We start from the raw sequence: 16,721 nt of genomic DNA, 5'->3' as shown, positions 1-16,721 counted from the left end.
CCATATCTCAGTTACTGGAGGGCAGGGGGACATGTCAAACCAGTCCTTCCTTTGGGAATACAGGCCCATATCTCAGTTACTGGAGGGCAGGGGGACATGTCAAACCAGTCCTTCCTTTGGGAATACAGGCCCATATCTCAGTTACTGGAGGGCAGGGGGACATGTCAAACCAGTCCTTCCTTTGGGAATACAGGCCCATATCGCAGTTACTGGAAGATAGGGGGGACATGTCAAACCAGTCCTTCCTTTGTGAATACAGGTCCATATCTCAGTTACTGGAGGGCAGGGGGACATGTCAAACCAGTCCTTCCTTTGGGAATACAGGTCCATATCTCAGTTACTGGAAGATAGGGGGGACATGTCAAACCAGTCCTTCCTTTGTGAATACAGGCCCATATCGCAGTTACTGGAGTTCAGAAATAAATCCTGTTATTGACCCTCTTGCGCCTGACTCCTTTAAAACCACCTCATCACATTTGCTTAATGTAAGGAATTTGAAAATATTTATATTTTTACTTCTACTTTTGATACTTAATTATATTTTAGCAATTACGTGTACTTTTGATACTTAAGTATATTTAAAACCAAATACTTTTAGACTTTTACTCAAGTAGTATTTTACAGGGTGACTTTCACTTTTACTTGAGTAACTTTCTATTAAGGTCTCTATACTTTTACTCAAGTATGACAATTGGGTACTTTTTCCACCACTGACTACTTGTCATTCTAACCAGGGCTGGAGAATAAAACACAAGTTGAATCAGATAAAGGACCAACAAGGAGATTTCAATGAAAGGTTTTTCTTTATTTATGTAAACCAAGGCATCTTTGAACTAAAGACTCAGAGGTTCAGAGGCCGGGACGCGTGGCGCAGACAAAGGCATACTTGTTGGAGCAGAATGCGTCGTTCCACAGCTTCTCCTTTAAGTTATTAGTGTGAACACAGTTCTCACTTCCACTTAGATTATTGGGCTCATTTGGAGACCAGAACGTGTAGACCACCTTGGAGCCGTCCGACCACATCCATCTCCCTTCCTTGTGGAGGTCACTCAGCCCGATCCAGGTATTGCTCTCAGCAGGGTCGAAGCCATGGATCAGGTTTTTCACGAAGCCGAATTCCCCTTTGCTGTTCACAGAGGCCAGGTTGGCTCCCTGGGTCACGCAGTAGGACTCTGCATCGGCCCAGTCCAGCTGAGAGGCGAAGTACTTGAAGCAGCGGTTGTTGAACCCTATTTTTGACAACTTTTACTTTTAACTTCACTATATTCCTAAAGGAAATAATGTACTTTTTACTCCATACATTTTCCCTGACAACCCAAAGTACTCGTTACATTTTGAATGCTTAGCAGGACAGGAAATTGTGAAATTCATGCACTTATCACGAGACCATCCCTGGTCATCCCTACTGCCTCTGATCTGGCGGACTCACTAAACACAAATGCATCTTTTGTAAATAATGTCTGAGTGTTGGAGTGTGTCCCTGGCTCTATTAATGAAAAAAAAAACAGGCTGCCTCCCCTCCTTGTTCGGGCAGGCTTCGGCGTTCGTCGTCACCGGCCTTCTAGCCACTGCCGCTCCTCATCTCATCATTCCATTTGTTTTGTCTTGTTTATTACACACACCTGGTTCATATCCCCTCATCAGTACCTGTATAAGTGTTCCCTCTGCCCCCTGGTCTTTGTGTGTGATTGTTTATTGTGGAGGAGAGAGAAGCTCGGTGGAGCTCCGTGTATTTTGTATCGCTGGGAATATTCCCCGTGTGTCTTGTATTTTCCAGTGTGCCTGTTTTGTGCACTGGAGTGTTTTTACATATTACTGCGTAACTCTGTGGTTCAGAAATAAATCCTGTTATTTACCGTCTTGCGCCTGACTCCTTCAAAACCACCTCATCACATTTGCTTAATGTAAGGAATTTGAAAATATTTATATTTTTACTTCTACTTTTGATACTTAATTATATTTTAGCAATTACGTGTACTTTTGATACTTAAGTATATTTAAAACCAAATACTTTTAGACTTTTACTCAAGTAGTATTTTACAGGGTGACTTTCACTTTTACTTGAGTAACTTTCTATTAAGGTCTCTTTACTTTTACTCAAGTATGACAATTGGGTACTTTTTCCACCACTGACTACTTGTCATTCTAACCAGGGCTGGAGAATAAAACACAAGTTGAATCAGATAAAGGACCAACAAGGAGATTTCAATGAAAGGTTTTTCTTTATTTATGTAAACCAAGGCATCTTTGAACTAAAGACTCAGAGGTTCAGAGGCCGGGACGCGTGGCGCAGACAAAAGCATACTTGTTGGAGCAGAATATGTCGTTCCACAGCTTGTCCTTTACGTTATTAGTGTGAACACAGTTCTCCCTTCCTTCTTCATTATTGGGCTCATTTGGAGACCAGAACGTGTCGACCAACTTGGAGCCGTCCGACCACATCCATCTCCCTTCCTTGTGGATGTCACTCAGCCCGATCCAGGTATAGCGCTCAGCAGGGTCCAAGTCATGGATCAGGTTTTTCACGAAGCCGAATTCCCCTTTGCTGTTCACAGAGACCAGGTTGGCTCCCTGGTTCACGCAGTAGGACTCTGCATCGGCCCAGTCCAGCTGAGTGGCGAAGTACTTGAAGCAGCGGTTGTTGAAACTGGACCAGCCCGGGGGACAGGCGGTGTGCTGGGGCTCTGAGAGCTCCCCCTCCTGGTCAGGCACGGGAGTGCAGTGTAGACCACCAACAGCCAGGCTGAGTAGGCAGAGGAAGCGGAGGGCAACAGGCATGGTGAAGAGGTTTTTTGTTCTGGTGAAGAGTCACTGAAGTAGGCAGGAGAATGGCTCTAGGGTCCTGGGGTCTGGTCTGCAGGTCTGCTCCTGTGTGCTGGGCTAGCTAGGTAGGAGGATATGTGGGCTGCAGTGGGTCCTTTTATCTCACGTTGAGAGGGTGGGGAGGAGGAGTTGGCATTGAGGCCATTGGTAGATTGTCAATTCGATATTTTCCATAAGCAGCATTTTTCCAGATAAGGTGGTACTGCGACCGTGCCACGTAACCCAGTAGTTATATAAAATCTGCAGCTGTGGTCTTCCCATATTATCTTTAGTTAGGCCCCAGGGCCAGTGTTCACGAAGCGTCTCAGAGTAAAAGCACTGATCAAGGATCAAAACTCTTAGTTCAGTAATCCTTCCTTTGGGAATACAGGTCCATATCTCAGTTACTGGAAGATAGGGGGGACATGTCAAACCAGTCCTTCCTTTGGGAATACAGGTCCATATCTCAGTTACTGGAAGATAGGGGGGACATGTCAAACCAGTCCTTCCTTTGTGAATACAGGCCCATATCTCAGTTACTGGAAGATAGGGGGGACATGTCAAACCAGTCCTTCCTTTGTGAATACAGGCCCATATCTCAGTTACTGGAGGGCAGGGGGACATGTCAAACCAGTCCTTCCTTTGTGAATACAGGCCCATATCTCAGTTACTGGAGGGCAGGGGGACATGTCAAACCAGTCCTTCCTTTGGGAATACAGGCCCATATCTCAGTTACTGGAGGGCAGGGGGACATGTCAAACCAGTCCTTCCTTTGTGAATACAGGCCCATATCTCAGTTACTGGAGGGCAGGGGGACATGTCAAACCAGTCCTTCCTTTGGGAATACAGGCCCATATCTCAGTTACTGGAAGATAGGGGGGACATGTCAAACCAGTCCTTCCTTTGGGAATACAGGCCCATATCTCAGTTACTGGAAGATAGGGGGGACATGTCAAACCAGTCCTTCCTTTGTGAATACAGGCCCATATCGCAGTTACTGGAGTTCAGAAATAAATCCTGTTATTGACCCTCTTGCGCCTGACTCCTTTAAAACCACCTCATCACATTTGCTTAATGTAAGGAATTTGAAAATATTTATATTTTTACTTCTACTTTTGATACTTAATTATATTTTAGCAATTACGTGTACTTTTGATACTTAAGTATATTTAAAACCAAATACTTTTAGACTTTTACTCAAGTAGTATTTTACAGGGTGACTTTCACTTTTACTTGAGTAACTTTCTATTAAGGTCTCTATACTTTTACTCAAGTATGACAATTGGGTACTTTTTCCACCACTGACTACTTGTCATTCTAACCAGGGCTGGAGAATAAAACACAAGTTGAATCAGATAAAGGACCAACAAGGAGATTTCAATGAAAGGTTTTTCTTTATTTATGTAAACCAAGGCATCTTTGAACTAAAGACTCAGAGGTTCAGAGGCCGGGACGCGTGGCGCAGACAAAGGCATACTTGTTGGAGCAGAGCGTGTCGTTCCACAGCTTCTCCTTTAAGTTATTAGTGTGAACACAGTTCTCACTTCCACTTAGATTATTGGGCTCATTTGGAGACCAGAACGTGTAGACCACCTTGGAGCCGTCCGACCACATCCATCTCCCTTCCTTGTGGAGGTCACTCAGCCCGATCCAGGTATTGCTCTCAGCAGGGTCGAAGCCATGGATCAGGTTTTTCACGAAGCCGAATTCCCCTTTGCTGTTCACAGAGGCCAGGTTGGCTCCCTGGGTCACGCAGTAGGACTCTGCATCGGCCCAGTCCAGCTGAGAGGCGAAGTACTTGAAGCAGCGGTTGTTGAACCCTATTTTTGACAACTTTTACTTTTAACTTCACTATATTCCTAAAGGAAATAATGTACTTTTTACTCCATACATTTTCCCTGACAACCCAAAGTACTCGTTACATTTTGAATGCTTAGCAGGACAGGAAATTGTGAAATTCATGCACTTATCACGAGACCATCCCTGGTCATCCCTACTGCCTCTGATCTGGCGGACTCACTAAACACAAATGCATCTTTTGTAAATAATGTCTGAGTGTTGGAGTGTGTCCCTGGCTCTATTAATGAAAAAAAAAACAGGCTGCCTCCCCTCCTTGTTCGGGCAGGCTTCGGCGTTCGTCGTCACCGGCCTTCTAGCCACTGCCGCTCCTCATCTCATCATTCCATTTGTTTTGTCTTGTTTATTACACACACCTGGTTCATATCCCCTCATCAGTACCTGTATAAGTGTTCCCTCTGCCCCCTGGTCTTTGTGTGTGATTGTTTATTGTGGAGGAGAGAGAAGCTCGGTGGAGCTCCGTGTATTTTGTATCGCTGGGAATATTCCCCGTGTGTCTTGTATTTTCCAGTGTGCCTGTTTTGTGCACTGGAGTGTTTTTACATATTACTGCGTAACTCTGTGGTTCAGAAATAAATCCTGTTATTTACCGTCTTGCGCCTGACTCCTTCAAAACCACCTCATCACATTTGCTTAATGTAAGGAATTTGAAAATATTTATATTTTTACTTCTACTTTTGATACTTAATTATATTTTAGCAATTACGTGTACTTTTGATACTTAAGTATATTTAAAACCAAATACTTTTAGACTTTTACTCAAGTAGTATTTTACAGGGTGACTTTCACTTTTACTTGAGTAACTTTCTATTAAGGTCTCTTTACTTTTACTCAAGTATGACAATTGGGTACTTTTTCCACCACTGACTACTTGTCATTCTAACCAGGGCTGGAGAATAAAACACAAGTTGAATCAGATAAAGGACCAACAAGGAGATTTCAATGAAAGGTTTTTCTTTATTTATGTAAACCAAGGCATCTTTGAACTAAAGACTCAGAGGTTCAGAGGCCGGGACGCGTGGCGCAGACAAAAGCATACTTGTTGGAGCAGAACATGTCGTTCCACAGCTTGTCCTTTACGTTATTAGTGTGAACACAGTTCTCCCTTCCTTCTTCATTATTGGGCTCATTTGGAGACCAGAACGTGTCGACCAACTTGGAGCCGTCCGACCACATCCATCTCCCTTCCTTGTGGATGTCACTCAGCCCGATCCAGGTATAGCGCTCAGCAGGGTCCAAGTCATGGATCAGGTTTTTCACGAAGCCGAATTCCCCTTTGCTGTTCACAGAGACCAGGTTGGCTCCCTGGTTCACGCAGTAGGACTCTGCATCGGCCCAGTCCAGCTGAGTGGCGAAGTACTTGAAGCAGCGGTTGTTGAAACTGGACCAGCCCGGGGGACAGGCGGTGTGCTGGGGCTCTGAGAGCTCCCCCTCCTGGTCAGGCACGGGAGTGCAGTGTAGACCACCAACAGCCAGGCTGAGTAGGCAGAGGAAGCGGAGGGCAACAGGCATGGTGAAGAGGTTTTTTGTTCTGGTGAAGAGTCACTGAAGTAGGCAGGAGAATGGCTCTAGGGTCCTGGGGTCTGGTCTGCAGGTCTGCTCCTGTGTGCTGGGCTAGCTAGGTAGGAGGATATGTGGGCTGCAGTGGGTCCTTTTATCTCATGTTGAGAGGGTGGGGAGGAGGAGTTGGCATTGAGGCCATTGGTAGATTGTCAATTCGATATTTTCCATAAGCAGCATTTTTCCAGATAAGGTGGTACTGCGACCGTGCCACGTAACCCAGTAGTTATATAAAATCTGCAGCTGTGGTCTTCCCATATTATCTTTAGTTAGGCCCCAGGGCCAGTGTTCACGAAGCGTCTCAGAGTAAAAGCACTGATCAAGGATCAAAACTCTTAGTTCAGTAATCCTTCCTTTGTGAATACAGGCCCATATCTCAGTTACTGGAGGGCAGGGGGACATGTCAAACCAGTCCTTCCTTTGGGAATACAGGCCCATATCTCAGTTACTGGAGGGCAGGGGGACATGTCAAACCAGTCCTTCCTTTGGGAATACAGGTCCATATCTCAGTTACTGGAGGGCAGGGGGACATGTCAAACCAGTCCTTCCTTTGGGAATACAGGCCCATATCTCAGTTACTGGAGGGCAGGGGGACATGTCAAACCAGTCCTTCCTTTGGGAATAGAGGCCCATATCTCAGTTACTGGAGGGCAGGGGGACATGTCAAACCAGTCCTTCCTTTGGGAATACAGGTCCATATCTCAGTTACTGGAAGATAGGGGGGACATGTCAAACCAGTCCTTCCTTTGTGAATACAGGCCCATATCTCAGTTACTGGAAGATAGGGGGGACATGTCAAACCAGTCCTTCCTTTGGGAATACAGGCCCATATCTCAGTTACTGGAAGATAGGGGGGACATGTCAAACCAGTCCTTCCTTTGGGAATACAGGCCCATATCTCAGTTACTGGAGGGCAGGGGGACATGTCAAACCAGTCCTTCCTTTGTGAATACAGGCCCATATCGCAGTTACTGGAAGATAGGGGGGACATGTCAAACCAGTCCTTCCTTTGGGAATACAGGTCCATATCTCAGTTACTGGAAGATAGGGGGGACATGTCAAACCAGTCCTTCCTTTGGGAATACAGGCCCATATCGCAGTTACTGGAAGATAGGGGGGACATGTCAAACCAGTCCTTCCTTTGGGAATACAGGTCCATATCTCAGTTACTGGAGGGCAGGGGGACATGTCAAACCAGTCCTTCCTTTGGGAATACAGGTCCATATCGCAGTTACTGGAGGGCAGGGGGACATGTCAAACCAGTCCTTCCTTTGTGAATACAGGTCCATATCTCAGTTACTGGAGGGCAGGGGGACATGTCAAACCAGTCCTTCCTTTGGGAATACAGGTCCATATCACAGTTACTGGTAGATAGGGGGGACATGTCAAACCAGTCCTTCCTTTGTGAATACAGGCCCATATCTCAGTTACTGGAAGATAGGGGGGACATGTCAAACCAGTCCTTCCTTTGGGAATACAGGTCCATATCTCAGTTACTGGAGGGCAGGGGGACATGTCAAACCAGTCCTTCCTTTGGGAATACAGGCCCATATCTCAGTTACTGGAGGGCAGGGGGACATGTCAAACCAGTCCTTCCTTTGGGAATACAGGCCCATATCGCAGTTACTGGAGGGCAGGGGGACATGTCAAACCAGTCCTTCCTTTGTGAATACAGGCCCATATCGCAGTTACTGGAGGGCAGGGGGGACATGTCAAACCAATCCTTCCTTTGTGAATACAGGCCCATATCGCAGTTACTGGAGGGCAGGGGGGACATGTCAAACCAGTCCTTCCTTTGTGAATACAGGTCCATATCGCAGTTACTGGAGTTCAGAAATAAATCCTGTTATTGACCCTCTTGCGCCTGACTCCTTCAAAACCACCTCATCACATTTGCTTAATGTAAGGAATTTGAAAATATTTATATTTTTACTTCTACTTTTGATACTTAATTATATTTTCGCAATTACGTGTACTTTTGATACTTAAGTATATTTAAAACCAAATACTTTTAGACTTTTACTCAAGTAGTATTTTACAGGGTGACTTTCACTTTTACTTGAGTAACTTTCTATTAAGGTCTCTATACTTTTACTCAAGTATGACAATTGGGTACTTTTTCCACCCCTGACTACTTGTCATTCTAACCAGGGCTGGAGAATAAAACACACGTTGAATCAGATATAGGACCAACAAGGAGATTTCAATGAAAGGTTTTTCTTTATTTATGTAAACCAAGGCATCTTTGAACTAAAGACTCAGAGGTTCAGAGGCCGGGACGCGTGGCACAGACAAAGGCATACTTGTTGGAGCAGAGCGTGTCGTTCCACAGCTTCTCCTTTAAGTTATTAGTGTGAACACAGTTCTCACTTCCACTTAGATTATTGGGCTCCTTTGGAGACCAGAACGTGTAGACCACCTTGGAGCCGTCCGACCACATCCATCTCCCTTCCTTGTGGAGGTCACTCAGCCCGATCCAGGTAAAGCTCTCAGCAGGGTCGAAGCCATGGATCAGGTTTTTCACTAAGTCGAATTCCCCTTTGCTGTTCACAGAGACCAGGTTGGCTCCCTGGGTCACGCAGTAGGACTCTGCATCGGCCCAGTCCAGCTGAGAGGCGAAGTACTTGAAGCAGCGGTTGTTGAACCCTATTTTTGACAACTTTTACTCTTAACTTCACTATATTCCTAAAGGAAATAATGTACTTTTTACTCTATACATTTTCCCTGACAACCCAAAGTACTCGTTACATTTTGAATGCTTAGCAGGACAGGAAATTGTGAAATTCATGCACTTATCACGAGACCATCCCTGGTCATCCCTACTGCCTCTGATCTGGCGGACTCACTAAACACAAATACATCTTTTGTAAATAATGTCTGAGTGTTGGAGTGTGTCCCTGGCTCTATTAATGAAAAAAAAAACAGGCTGCCTCCTCTCCTGGTTCGAGGCAGGCTTCGGCGTTCGTCGTCACCGGCCTTCTAGCCACTGCCGCTCCTCATCTCATCATTCCATTTGTTTTGTCTTGTTTATTACACACACCTGGTTCATATCCCCTCATCAGTACCTGTATAAGTGTTCCCTCTGCCCCCTGGTCTTTGTGTGTGATTGTTTATTGTGGAGGAGAGAGAAGCTCGGTGGAGCTCCGTGTATTTTGTATCGCTGGGAATATTCCCCGTGTGTCTTGTATTTTCCAGTGTGCCTGTTTTGCGCACTGGAGTGTTTTTACATATTACTGCGTAACTCTGTGGTTCAGAAATAAATCCTGTTATTGACCCTCTTGCGCCTGACTCCTTCAAAACCACCTCATCACATTTGCTTAATGTAAGGAATTTGAAAATATTTATATTTTTACTTCTACTTTTGATACTTCATTATATTTTAGCAATTACGTGTACTTTTGATACTTAAGTATATTTAAAACCAAATACTTTTAGACTTTTACTCAAGTAGTATTTTACAGGGTGACTTTCACTTTTACTTGAGTAACTTTCTATTAAGGTCTCTATACTTTTACTCAAGTATGACAATTGGGTACTTTTTCCACCCCTGACTACTTGTCATTCTAACCAGGGCTGGAGAATAAAACACAAGTTGAATCAGATAAAGGACCAACAAGGAGATTTCAATGAAAGGTTTTTCTTTATTTATGTAAACCAAGGCATCTTTGAACTAAAGACTCAGAGGTTCAGAGGCCGGGACGCGTGGCGCAGACAAAAGCATACTTGTTGGAGCAGAGCGTGTCATTCCACAGCTTCTCCTTTAAGTTATTAGTGTGAACACAGTTCTCCCTTCCATCTCCATTATTGGGCTCATTTGGAGACCAGAACGTGTAGACCACCTTGGAGCCGTCCGACCACATCCATCTCCCTTCCTTGTGGAGGTCACTCAGCCCGATCCAGGTATTGCTCTCAGCAGGGTCGAAGCCATGGATCAGGTTTTTCACGAAGCCGGATTCCCCTTTGCTGTTCACAGAGGCCAGGTTGGCTCCATGGGTCACGCAGTAGGACTCTGCATCGGCCCAGTCCAGCTGAGAGGCGAAGTACTTGAAGCAGCGGTTGTTGAACCCTATTTTTGACAACTTTTACTTTTAACTTCACTATATTCCTAAAGGAAATAATGTACTTTTTACTCCATACATTTTCCCTGACAACCCAAAGTACTCGTTACATTTTGAATGCTTAGCAGGACAGGAAATTGTGAAATTCATGCACTTATCACGAGACCATCCCTGGTCATCCCTACTGCCTCTGATCTGGCGGACTCACTAAACACAAATGCATCTTTTGTAAATAATGTCTGAGTGTTGGAGTGTGTCCCTGGCTCTATTAATGAAAAAAAAAACAGGCTGCCTCCTCTCCTGGTTCGAGGCAGGCTTCGGCGTTCGTCGTCACCGGCCTTCTAGCCACTGCCGCTCCTCATCTCATCATTCCATTTGTTTTGTCTTGTTTATTACACACACCTGGTTCATATCCCCTCATCAGTACCTGTATAAGTGTTCCCTCTGCCCCCTGGTCTTTGTGTGTGATTGTTTATTGTGGAGGAGAGAGAAGCTCGGTGGAGCTCCGTGTATTTTGTATCGCTGGGAATATTCCCCGTGTGTCTTGTATTTTCCAGTGTGCCTGTTTTGTGCACTGGAGTGTTTTTACATATTACTGCGTAACTCTGTGGTTCAGAAATAAATCCTGTTATTTACCGTCTTGCGCCTGACTCCTTCAAAACCACCTCATCACATTTGCTTAATGTAAGGAATTTGAAAATATTTATATTTTTACTTCTACTTTTGATACTTCATTATATTTTAGCAATTACGTGTACTTTTGATACTTAAGTATATTTAAAACCAAATACTTTTAGACTTTTACTCAAGTAGTATTTTACAGGGTGACTTTCACTTTTACTTGAGTAACTTTCTATTAAGGTCTCTATACTTTTACTCAAGTATGACAATTGGGTACTTTTTCTACCACTGACTACTTGTCATTCTAACCAGGGCTGGAGAATAAAACACAAGTTGAATCAGATAAAGGACCAACAAGGAGATTTCAATGAATGGTTTTTCTTTATTTATGTAAACCAAGGCATCTTTGAACTAAAGACTCAGAGGTTCAGAGGCCGGGACGCGTGGCGCAGACAAAAGCATACTTGTTGGAGCAGAACATGTCGTTCCACAGCTTGTCCTTCATGTAGTTAGTGTGAACACAGTTCTCCCTTCCTTCTGCATTATTGGGCTCATTTGGAGACCAGAACGTGTCGACCAACTTGGAGCCGTCCGACCACATCCATCTCCCTTCCTTGTGGATGTCACTCAGCCCAATCCAGGTATTGCTCTCAGCAGGGTCGAAGTCATGGATCAGGTTTTTCACGAAGCCGAATTCCCCTTTGCTGTTCACAGAGACCAGGTTGGCTCCCTGGTTCACGCAGTAGGACTCTGCATCGGCCCAGTCCAGCTGAGTGGCGAAGTACTTGAAGCAGCGGTTGTTGAAACTGGACCAGCCCGGGGGACAGGCGGTGTGCTGGGGCTCTGAGAGCTCCCCCTCCTGGTCAGGCACGGGAGTGCAGTGTAGAGCACCAACAGCCAGGCTGAGTAGGCAGAGGAAGCGGAGGGCAACAGGCATGGTGAAGAGGTTTTTTGTTCTGGTGAAGAGTCACTGAAGTAGGCAGGAGAATGGCTCTAGGGTTCTGGGGTCTGGTCTGCAGGTCTGCTCCTGTGTGCTGGGCTAGTTGGTAGGAGGATATGTGGGCTGCAGTGGGTCCTTTTATCTCATGTTGAGAGGGTGGGGAGGAGGAGTTGATTTTATATAACTACTGGGTTACGTGGCATGGTCGCAGCATTTTTCCAGATAAGGTGGTACTGCGACCGTGCCACGTAACCCAGTAGTTATATAAAATCTGCAGCTGTGGTCTTCCCATATTATCTTTAGTTAGGCCCCAGGGCCAGTGTTCACGAAGCGTCTAAGAGTAAAAGCACTGATCAAGGATCAAAACTCTTAGTTCAGTAATCCTTCCTTTGGGAATACAGGCCCATATCTCAGTTACTGGAGGGCAGGGGGACATGTCAAACCAGTCCTTCCTTTGGGAATACAGGTCCATATCTCAGTTACTGGAGGGCAGGGGGACATGTCAAACCAGTCCTTCCTTTGGGAATACAGGCCCATATCTCAGTTACTGGAAGATAGGGGGGACATGTCAAACCAGTCCTTCCTTTGGGAATACAGGCCCATATCTCAGTTACTGGAGGGCAGGGGGACATGTCAAACCAGTCCTTCCTTTGTGAATACAGGTCCATATCTCAGTTACTGGAAGATAGGGGGGACATGTCAAACCAGTCCTTCCTTTGTGAATACAGGCCCATATCTCAGTTACTGGAGGGCAGGGGGACATGTCAAACCAGTCCTTCCTTTGGGAATACAGGTCCATATCTCAGTTACTGGAAGATAGGGGGGACATGTCAAACCAGTCCTTCCTTTGTGAATACAGGCCCATATCTCAGTTACTGGAGGGCAGGGGGACATGTCAAACCAGTCCTTCCTTTGGGAATACAGGCCCATATCGCAGTTACTGGAAGATAGGGGGGACATGTCAAACCAGTCCTTCCTTTGTGAATACAGGTCCATATCTCAGTTACTGGAGGGCAGGGGGACATGTCAAACCAGTCCTTCCTTTGGGAATACAGGTCCATATCTCAGTTACTGGAAGATAGGGGGGACATGTCAAACCAGTCCTTCCTTTGTGAATACAGGCCCATATCGCAGTTACTGGAGTTCAGAAATAAATCCTGTTATTGACCCTCTTGCGCCTGACTCCTTTAAAACCACCTCATCACATTTGCTTAATGTAAGGAATTTGAAAATATTTATATTTTTACTTCTACTTTTGATACTTAATTATATTTTAGCAATTACGTGTACTTTTGATACTTAAGTATATTTAAAACCAAATACTTTTAGACTTTTACTCAAGTAGTATTTTACAGGGTGACTTTCACTTTTACTTGAGTAACTTTCTATTAAGGTCTCTATACTTTTACTCAAGTATGACAATTGGGTACTTTTTCCACCACTGACTACTTGTCATTCTAACCAGGGCTGGAGAATAAAACACAAGTTGAATCAGATAAAGGACCAACAAGGAGATTTCAATGAAAGGTTTTTCTTTATTTATGTAAACCAAGGCATCTTTGAACTAAAGACTCAGAGGTTCAGAGGCCGGGACGCGTGGCGCAGACAAAGGCATACTTGTTGGAGCAGAGCGTGTCGTTCCACAGCTTCTCCTTTAAGTTATTAGTGTGAACACAGTTCTCACTTCCACTTAGATTATTGGGCTCATTTGGAGACCAGAACGTGTAGACCACCTTGGAGCCGTCCGACCACATCCATCTCCCTTCCTTGTGGAGGTCACTCAGCCCGATCCAGGTATTGCTCTCAGCAGGGTCGAAGCCATGGATCAGGTTTTTCACGAAGCCGAATTCCCCTTTGCTGTTCACAGAGGCCAGGTTGGCTCCCTGGGTCACGCAGTAGGACTCTGCATCGGCCCAGTCCAGCTGAGAGGCGAAGTACTTGAAGCAGCGGTTGTTGAACCCTATTTTTGACAACTTTTACTTTTAACTTCACTATATTCCTAAAGGAAATAATGTACTTTTTACTCCATACATTTTCCCTGACAACCCAAAGTACTCGTTACATTTTGAATGCTTAGCAGGACAGGAAATTGTGAAATTCATGCACTTATCACGAGACCATCCCTGGTCATCCCTACTGCCTCTGATCTGGCGGACTCACTAAACACAAATGCATCTTTTGTAAATAATGTCTGAGTGTTGGAGTGTGTCCCTGGCTCTATTAATGAAAAAAAAAACAGGCTGCCTCCCCTCCTTGTTCGGGCAGGCTTCGGCGTTCGTCGTCACCGGCCTTCTAGCCACTGCCGCTCCTCATCTCATCATTCCATTTGTTTTGTCTTGTTTATTACACACACCTGGTTCATATCCCCTCATCAGTACCTGTATAAGTGTTCCCTCTGCCCCCTGGTCTTTGTGTGTGATTGTTTATTGTGGAGGAGAGAGAAGCTCGGTGGAGCTCCGTGTATTTTGTATCGCTGGGAATATTCCCCGTGTGTCTTGTATTTTCCAGTGTGCCTGTTTTGTGCACTGGAGTGTTTTTACATATTACTGCGTAACTCTGTGGTTCAGAAATAAATCCTGTTATTTACCGTCTTGCGCCTGACTCCTTCAAAACCACCTCATCACATTTGCTTAATGTAAGGAATTTGAAAATATTTATATTTTTACTTCTACTTTTGATACTTAATTATATTTTAGCAATTACGTGTACTTTTGATACTTAAGTATATTTAAAACCAAATACTTTTAGACTTTTACTCAAGTAGTATTTTACAGGGTGACTTTCACTTTTACTTGAGTAACTTTCTATTAAGGTCTCTTTACTTTTACTCAAGTATGACAATTGGGTACTTTTTCCACCCCTGACTACTTGTCATTCTAACCAGGGCTGGAGAATAAAACACAAGTTGAATCAGATAAAGGACCAACAAGGAGATTTCAATGAAAGGTTTTTCTTTATTTATGTAAACCAAGGCATCTTTGAACTAAAGACTCAGAGGTTCAGAGGCCGGGACGCGTGGCGCAGACAAAGGCATACTTGTTGGAGCAGAACGTGTCGTTCCACAGCTTCTCCTTTAAGTTATTAGTGTGAACACAGTTCTCACTTCCACTTAGATTATTGGGCTCCTTTGGAGACCAGAACGTGTAGACCACCTTGGAGCCGTCCGACCACATCCATCTCCCTTCCTTGTGGAGGTCACTCAGCCCGATCCAGGTATTGCTCTCAGCAGGGTCGAAGCCATGGATCAGGTTTTTCACGAAGCCGAATTCCCCTTTGCTGTTCACAGAGGCCAGGTTGGCTCCATGGGTCACGCAGTAGGACTCTGAATCGGCCCAGTCCAGCTGAGAGGCGAAGTGCTTGAAGCATCGGTTGTTGAACCCTATTTTTGACAACTTTTACTCTTAACTTCACTATATTCCTAAAGGAAATAATGTACTTTTTACTCTATACATTTTCCCTGACAACCCAAAGTACTCATTACATTTTGAATGCTTAGCAGGACAGGAAATTGTGAAATTCATGCACTTATCACGAGACCATCCCTGGTCATCCCTACTGCCTCTGATCTGGCGGACTCACTAAACACAAATGCATCTTTTGTAAATAATGTCTGAGTGTTGGAGTGTGTCCCTGGCTCTATTAATGAAAAAAAAAACAGGCTGCCTCCCCTCCTTGTTCGGGCAGGCTTCGGCGTTCGTCGTCACCGGCCTTCTAGCCACTGCCGCTCCTCATCTCATCATTCCATTTGTTTTGTCTTGTTTATTACACACACCTGGTTCATATCCCCTCATCAGTACCTGTATAAGTGTTCCCTCTGTCCCCTGGTCTTTGTGTGTGATTGTTTATTGTGGAGGAGAGAGAAGCTCGGTGGAGCTCCGTGTATTTTGTATCGCTGGGAATATTCCCCGTGTGTCTTGTATTTTCCAGTGTGCCTGTTTTGTGCACTGGAGTGTTTTTACATATTACTGCGTAACTCTGTGGTTCAGAATAAATCCTGTTATTGACCCTCTTGCGCCTGACTCCTTCAAAACCACCTCATCACATTTGCTTAATGTAAGGAATTTGAAAATATTTATATTTTTACTTCTACTTTTGATACTTCATTATATTTTAGCAATTACGTGTACTTTTGATACTTAAGTATATTTAAAACCAAATACTTTTAGACTTTTACTCAAGTAGTATTTTACAGGGTGACTTTCACTTTTATGTCACGGTCGTCGTTAATAGAGGAAGCGGACCAAAGCGCAGCGTGTCCAAGAAACATGACTTTATTAAATAACGTAACCAAAACAAAAGACGACTCAATGAAGTCCAACAGTAACACTGACTGAAAAGGAACAAAAACCCACAAAACCAAGGAGAAACCACACAGTTTAAATATGGCTCCCAATCAGAGATAACGAGCCGACAGCTGACACTCGTTACCTCCGATTGGGAGTCATATGACTAATCAAGAACAATCACCAAACATAGAAATGAACAACTAGAATACCCAACATAGAAATACACCCAAACAATGAAAATGAACAACCCTGGCTCAATAAACAAAGTCCATGGAGCCAGAGTGTCACAGTACCCCCCCCTAAAGGTGCGAACTCCGGGCGCACCAGCATACAGTCTCGGGGAGGGTCTGGGTGGGCGTCTGTCCATGGTGGCGGCTCTGGCCCAGGTCGTGGTCCCCACCCCACCTTAGTCACTATCCGCTTCCGTAGCCCCCTCCACCTGACCACCCCCCAACTAAACCCCACTGGATTAAGGGGCGGCACCGGACTAAGGGGCAGCACCGGACTAAGGGGCAGCACCGGACTAAGGGACAGTACCTGACTAAGGGGCAGCACCGGCCTGAGGGGCAGCACCGGACTAAGGGACAGTACCTGACT

General features: G+C 44.9%; 4 protein-coding genes across 4 annotated transcripts; all 4 read right to left on the bottom strand.

Moving 5' to 3' along the window:
- Nucleotides 1–849: 849 nt before the first annotated feature.
- LOC311118811 (galactose-specific lectin nattectin-like) lies at nt 850–2,144 on the bottom strand (the record flags this gene model as incomplete). Its single annotated transcript, XM_084193594.1, has 2 exons — nt 850–1,229; nt 2,138–2,144. The coding sequence occupies 2 exons, from the start codon at nt 2,142–2,144 to the stop codon at nt 850–852; spliced, it is 387 nt and encodes a 128-aa protein (XP_084049720.1).
- A 59-nt stretch (nt 2,145–2,203) lies between these two features.
- LOC311118815 (galactose-specific lectin nattectin-like) lies at nt 2,204–2,873 on the bottom strand. Its single transcript, XM_084193598.1, has one exon. It carries the CDS (start codon nt 2,776–2,778, stop codon nt 2,269–2,271), a length of 510 nt encoding a protein of 169 aa, XP_084049724.1. The 5' UTR covers nt 2,779–2,873; the 3' UTR covers nt 2,204–2,268.
- A 1,369-nt stretch (nt 2,874–4,242) lies between these two features.
- LOC311118810 (galactose-specific lectin nattectin-like) lies at nt 4,243–6,266 on the bottom strand (the record flags this gene model as incomplete). Its single annotated transcript, XM_084193593.1, has 2 exons — nt 6,042–6,266; nt 4,243–4,622 (listed from the first exon to the last, which is right to left on the bottom strand). The coding sequence occupies exons 1-2, from the start codon at nt 6,169–6,171 to the stop codon at nt 4,243–4,245; spliced, it is 510 nt and encodes a 169-aa protein (XP_084049719.1). The 5' UTR covers nt 6,172–6,266.
- A 2,219-nt stretch (nt 6,267–8,485) lies between these two features.
- On the bottom strand, nt 8,486–11,934 carry LOC311118809 (galactose-specific lectin nattectin-like; the record flags this gene model as incomplete). Its single annotated transcript, XM_084193592.1, has 2 exons — nt 11,706–11,934; nt 8,486–8,865 (listed from the first exon to the last, which is right to left on the bottom strand). The coding sequence occupies exons 1-2, from the start codon at nt 11,833–11,835 to the stop codon at nt 8,486–8,488; spliced, it is 510 nt and encodes a 169-aa protein (XP_084049718.1). The 5' UTR covers nt 11,836–11,934.
- Nucleotides 11,935–16,721: the final 4,787 nt, after the last annotated feature.

The sequence above is a fragment of the Coregonus lavaretus genome, assembly GCF_964263955.1.
Source record: "Coregonus lavaretus genome assembly, contig: HAP1_SCAFFOLD_685, whole genome shotgun sequence".
Lineage (NCBI taxonomy): Eukaryota > Metazoa > Chordata > Actinopteri > Salmoniformes > Salmonidae > Coregonus > Coregonus lavaretus.
This window is presented reverse-complemented; position numbering and strand designations above follow the sequence as displayed.